The sequence below is a fragment of the Cupressus sempervirens genome, chromosome 7 (genome assembly GCF_028749045.1).
Source record: "Cupressus sempervirens isolate cs-2001-9-10 chromosome 7, ASM2874904v1, whole genome shotgun sequence".
Lineage (NCBI taxonomy): Eukaryota > Viridiplantae > Streptophyta > Pinopsida > Cupressales > Cupressaceae > Cupressus > Cupressus sempervirens.
The window spans coordinates 623,806,931-623,813,725 of NC_143124.1; the positions used below are offsets into that span (position 1 = coordinate 623,806,931).

Here is a 6,795-nt window from a genome sequence, read left to right on the forward strand (position 1 = left end):
TTGATTGAGTGATAGCTGGAACCTAAATTGAATCCGTCGTCGCGAAAACCCTAGATAAAACTCGTTGTCACGGAAGCCCTAAATTGAATCTGTGGTCGTGGAAGCCCTAAGTGGTGAAGCAGTAATAGAAAGCCCTAAATAAACCGATGGTAATTGATGCCCTAATTGGTAAGATGATATGTGATGCCTAATTTAAGTTATATTGGTATTTAGTGGTATTCATCGAATGATTTTTGAGATAGCAGTCGATTTGAGAAATTGTTATAGTATATTTGTGGACTAACCCGGGTGGTTGCAGAAGCATACTTAGATGATTTTTCAGTCTCATTTTTTTTTTTTTGAGGTATGTGATTTCAAATTCTGAAGTAATTTCATTAAAAGGTATTTCAAGTATTTAGTTAAGAAATTTTTTGTTTAACTGACTTTTATGGTAAATCTTCTTCACATGAACATGAATGATGTAACTGCCTTCTTATGAAGTCGAAGTTAAAACTGTATTCTATGCTTATGATAGATGTTAGAATTAGACCCGGGAAAACCGGTTGGTACAGTGGAGGTTCACAAGCCCTCCCACATCCTTCATGCAATGCTAAGTTTTTTTTTTTTTCTTAATGTTGTTTGATAGGATTGTTTAGTTTTATGGGTTTCATCTTTTTAAGTTTTTATTTTGGTATGTTTGTTTGGTTTCACTTCTCCCTTTGAATAATGAATAAAATCATTTCATCTAATTCCAGTCAGTTCACATGGTATACTTAATTGAAAGGCTACATTAACAAAAAAAAATTTGGGGTTTGAGAATTAGAGAAAACTCGAGGAAACCATTCAGTTCGTCTTTAAACCCAGTTATAAAAGCCTTGATGATTCCAGTCTTATCGTGAAATTAGACTTTAAATTAGTTTGAATTTGGGCACCCTAAGTCATTCTAAATTTTATTTTCATTATTATTAAATTAAATCTTATTTTGCATAATATCAATTGTGATATATTATTACTTAATCATTTATTATTATATGAATGCCAAAACCTAATTTTTGATGTCAGTATAGTTAAACATGCAAAAATTTGAGTTTTCAGGCATATTGCCATCACCCATCGCTCTTTCCTGCCCCCCCGGCCAAAAAAACGGTTTCCTCCATTGTTGCTCCCCATTGTAAAACACCATGGAACATGGCTACAAGCAAATTAAAGTTACAATTGAAAAAAAACACATAAAATTAATTGATTCAATGCGAAATTAAAATTAAAATTTGAAGTCACCCTAGTGATCTCTATAATTCCCTTAAAACGTCATTAAATATTGTCCTTGTGACCCTCTACCTATTAATCTTTTTTGAATACAATGACTCTGGCATACTAAACTCGCAAAAATCAATTTGAAAGATGTGAGCAAACCACAAATATTATGTATCAGAAAGCATGTTGTCAACCTTATTATTTCCTTTTCTAAGCTCTTTTGTTTTGCTTTGATCTGTCATCATGTTGAGAACTCAAGGGTTATTGTAATTATATTTTATAACGTTCCTTTTTCTACAAGTAGTCTCCAGCAAAAGATTGTCAAGACAATGGATGGTGCTAGGGATCCAAAAAGTGATGGATGCCTCTTGCTAAACAATTTTCTTATATGTAAATATATTGTTGCATTACGGTTACAACTTGCACCTCAATGCCCCATCTAAAACAGTGTCTTTCAACATCAGAAGTAATGTTTTGCATTCATTACTTTATTAGAGGCATCAATGGACTTTAGACACGCCATCTCACCATTTAGTGCTGCTAAACAGGTAATAAGGGTGTGGCTCTTTAAATTTCCTGCCTCTAGAACAACTGTTTCCAACATTAGACTTAAATATTTTGTCTTCTTTACTTTACTAGAGGCATCAATAGACTTAAAACACACCATTTGACCATTCAATGCTGCTAGAAAGTTGATAAGGGCGTAGTTCTTTCCGTTTGCTCACCATTATGCAAGTGTAATACATCCAAACTTATGCCACTGTATTTTTTGTTCTTCCAAATTTTAAATTTGCATCTGTCAACATTTTGAAGCAACCACACTAATTTAAGTCAAATGAAGAGAGCACCTTGTACCCTCTCCTTGAACTTGTCAACGTTGCGATTAAAGACTTCTGATATAAGCTCTTTTCCACATTCAATGGAAGCTGGCTGTAATGCTAGAATTCAGCAAAAACCTTCTTTACTTCCTCTTGCATATCCTAGTTCATGTTTCAAGGTATGAAAACCCTATGTTTGGGCTCTACTCGAGCTAGACAAGATGGCTGTGCAGCAAATGTGTAGAACATGACTAGAGTCCACAATCTATCATATCCATCTCAGTTCTCTGCAGTATGTCAGAATTAATAGATGCTGATTAGGCTGCATTCATCATTATCCACTAATTTCTTCTATAATTTAAAAACACAACAGCTGCCTATATCTCTTGTACCACCTTAGTTACAGCCTTGGTGTGTGCACACACCACAAGGGATAAATGCAAGGTGATACTTGAGGTGATTGATGGATCCAAAAACTGTTTTCCTGGAGGAGCTGTGAACAATAATCCTTGGGTCCAACCCCAATGTGCAATTTTTACAAGTAGTGACCTTATGACTGGCGTTGAGCATGTTTCAAATTCCGCTTCCCTATTGTATGAGTATGCTCATCCACCATCTACAAAATCATTTTTCTAATGTAGTATGTTTAAATAAAAAATGTAATAATAAAAATAAAAATTAGTTATTTGAATCCAAAATATAAAATGCATTTTGAATGTTAATGTATTTCAAAACCAACCATTAAATTGTAAAATAGTTGTTTTCATTTTTTTACCCTAACCCTAACTATAAAAAACAACATTTTCATTCAGAAACAGTAACTTAAATTAGCATTAAAATTTAGAACATTGAATACATACAACTCTTTCAGACATGCTAAAAAAGCTAAATTGAATGTGCTGAAAATGAATCACATTGACTAGGGAATAAAACCAAGAGAACAATTCTAACTTGAACCTTGAAGTTGCAAAAAACTCTTTACCAAATGCACTTCAGCTTTGTTTGAATTCATTAAAATTAACTTGCAAATGTTGTGTGAGGAACAGCTTGGGAAGAGTTGCTGGCTTGAAAATACCAAAAAATTTGCAGTTTTTCCTCGTTTTATGCAGTGTCAAACTGTAAACTGCATGCTGTAAGTTGCATGAATACAACAAATCTACACCAGAGACTTGGGGAAATTTAGAAATGACAAGTGGCAACTTTGTGTTTGACTTAACTCGGCCAGCAAAATTTCTTGAGAGTACATGACGAGGTTGAAAACATTGTTCACAACTATTCCTTTAGGATGTGTAGCTAGTTTAAATCCCTGTTTCTGGGAGAAGGGATATCTAGGGGCAGCAGGATGTGGATGAAATATTCCCAAACCCCCCCCCCCCATGTCATACCCAAAAAGGAACCTAAGTTACCATGCTTTGTCCCTGGACCCCCCGAAACCTGCAGAAGTTCGAACTGGTTCAAAGTTTGGGTCCGATTCACAGTCCGGTTTGGGCAGGGTTCCAATTTTTGCCTGCTGGTTCGATCTGGTTCAAATCAAGTTCAAACCAGGGCATATCAGGCCAAAAAAATTGAACCAAGTTAAAACCCAATTTGAACCACATGCTTTTTGGGCACCGCAAACGGCAATAAAGTGCCTTTTTTGCAAAATTAATAAGTTTTTGGCATCCACAATCCTAAAAGATTGTTTTGAAATGCTTTTGGTGACCTCGCATTGTCATTGTCATTGTCATTGTCAATTTTTGAAGAATTTGATGCCAATACCATTGTTGTTGCTGCTGATCCCATTGGCATTATCTCTATTGCTGAGTTAACTAATGCCAGAGAAGAAGATGAATATGAAGATTGAAGAACTAACAATATTAATAGATTTTTATTCCATTAGTTGAACAATGAATGTGAAAAAATGATACTTGAATTTGATGCTATAATTTATTTTTAATGTTTTGAATCTTTGATGTTGAACTATATGATGGTATGATCACTATGATTGCAAGTTTATGGTGTTTTTGTTGTTTAAATGTGTTTATGCTACTATGCTACATTCTAATGTTAACTCATGCTTCATTTTTTATTTTTTTAAAATTTGAAATAATTTTTACATGTTTTTGTACAAACAAACCCAAACCCCTTTCCAAAATTTTGACGAACTTGCCAACCGGTTCTTGAACTTGGAACTTGGAACTGAACCCAAACCAATAACCTTAGAAAGGAACCCTTCCTTGGGATGACCAGGTGACCTGCAGACATCTCTCAAGTATCCTAGGGATGGTAAAATTCCCTTATTCTTCTTCAAAAGAGAAAAAAACCAAAAGCCTTAACCTTAAATCTGGAAGGGGTGGTCACCAAGTTCCAACCCCTTGATGCACTAGCTCATGCTCTTTTGCAATCATCAAAAGAGTCTGTTCCTTGCAGACTACAGAAATTAGGTCTTTAACATCAAAAACTTGAAAACACAAATGTTGGATGTGCCATCAAGAACCTTGTGGCCTTGAAGGCTCAATTTGGTTTAGTGACAGTGTTCATCCTGCTCACCCAACCTCCTTGCCATGGCCTTATGTCATGATAGGTAATGTGCTCCTCACCTTTCTGGTTATTTGTATAACCAAAACTATGCTCTAGTACTATAAGTAGAAAACAAATATTGCATTCTTAACTTCAACTGACATATTTTTACTTTGCCGAATCAATCTTGATTCCATGTAAAGCTACTATGGCCACAGCCAAATGATGTAGGAAATAAATATAATAATCTTAGTGATGTTTATTGGATTCCAGACATCCATTGGCACCACAGATTATTGTGGACCTCTTTTTCGAGTTCTTTTCTCTAGTGAATACTTCACTAAGGATCTTACTGGAGCTCTTGACTGATTTAAAAATAACCCACCAAAATTTGGCCAGAATCGGCAGATCTTCTTTTATTCATTTGATGAATAATGTTGGACAGTACTCTCTCAGATGATCGAACAAAGTCTAGCAGTGGGATCTTTGTTAGTGGTACAATTTTCAGTGTTTCACCCAATATAGTGATGAAGACATATTAGGATTTGTATCTGGTGCAAAATATTGTCTGGCGATATTAGTATAATTGCATCTACGTTTACTCAGTTTAAAATATATTGTCAATTGTAATTTCATTTACTAGTTTTTAATAAAACTTTCACATATAAAATTTTGTATTTACTTCATAGTCATTCCCAAGTTTTGGGATGAAAAATGAAGTTCCTGAAACTCATTCTGGTGGCCCTGCATTCCATCATCCTACAGACTCCGTGGAACGCTGGCTATTCCTGAGCTTTCTCTCCATGTCAGCAACTGTACCTTTTATCTGGGTTGAAACCAGAATAAGTAGTTAAACATTCGCTTTCCAGCTTCATTAATGTATTCATCCTCTGGATACACCGTTAGCATTATTGACTCGTAAGCCCTAACTTATTTTTTGAAGGGACTTTTTTAATTCCTGTTGAACTGCAGAGAAATCAGAAAATGTAATTTGATATGTAATTGCTGTCTGATACAGGTCTGGTGAAGTAGAAAAGAATTGAAATCCAAATTATCATTCTTGAAAATGTTACTTTCCAAATACTCATTGTTACCTTATTATTCTTTACATACGGCCTTTGAGTGAATCCTTTAATATGAAACATTCACATTTTTAGTAGCATTTCATTGCACTGGTTGAAATACCTTCAAAGGCATTTGAAAGATGTACCTCAAATTGGTGATCTACCACATTAGAAATATAATCTTTGTTTAATTCCTTTGCCCAGATGACATTATAAGATGCTTTTGGCTTCCATGAACAGGTCAAAGAAACGGTTGAAGAGAGTATCTACAAGCTGAACAGTAGCAAGCCAGTTGATCTTTCAGGAACTTTTGGTAACATCCGTAAAAAGGATCAATTTTCACTTACCATCAAAGACATAGAATCACTTTTTTCATGTAGTGGACTTGAGAAAACTCATGCTGAAGGTACAGAGAATTCTACAGAAGTGCACCCTACAAGAGACCTCAGAGATTTCCCCCCAACTGTTGCTGCTGCAATGGCAGCTGAGAATAGACACAGACAGGCAGCAAGTAATGGCCAGTGAACTGCAGAGATAAAACTATTAGAGAAGTTTAGCCTTTCTGTCTTAAGACAGTTGAATTGTAAATTATTATGTCCAGAATCTCTACCAGTTAATGTATTTATATATAATCTGTACAATTTTTCATTAACAATTGTGAAATCATATTTCCATTTTGGTTTCGTGGGTTTCTCGATCCTTTATTTATACAATGATTCATTAATCTGCATTGGGCCATTAACTAGGTATTGGTATGATACTAGCAATAAATACTGCTTTATTGCATGGTATATACTCTCGGTTTTTGTCCCAAAGAATAGGGAAAAGGATCCAATACCTGAACATATTCTAATGGTTGTAATAGGAGTTGATTTTATACCCACTCCATGATTTAGTGTCAATTTTTTCTAACAACATTGTACCAATAATTGTGACTTTAAAGTTGTAATTGTTATGATAACTAACTATAATTGAATGAAATATAACATTAATTGTAAAAGCAACCAATCATGTGATGTCACATCAGCTGCACAAGTATGGGTCTCATTTTTATATGATTATTACTTTTATTTTTGGGGGTTGTTTGGACACCTTGGCATCATATTTGATGATGTGACCCTAAAACCTTAGTTACAAGCATGAGACTTTCCAAGTAAGCTATTGTAAAAAAAATTAGAAGT

The 6,795-nt window shown here is 34.7% G+C and overlaps 1 protein-coding gene across 1 annotated transcript in view; it reads left to right on the forward strand.

The window, feature by feature from the left end:
- The window catches only part of LOC149548244 (RING-finger, DEAD-like helicase, PHD and SNF2 domain-containing protein), a 280,879-nt gene extending 274,350 nt beyond the window's left edge, over nucleotides 1-6,529 (forward strand). Inside the window, exon 19 of the mRNA XM_089792294.1 lies at nucleotides 5,855-6,529. Within this exon, the coding sequence (XP_089648420.1) occupies nucleotides 5,855-6,139 (285 nt within the window). The 3' untranslated portion in view covers nucleotides 6,140-6,529. The remainder of the gene's footprint in view (nucleotides 1-5,854) is intronic.
- The last annotated feature ends 266 nt before the right edge of the window (nucleotides 6,530-6,795 follow it).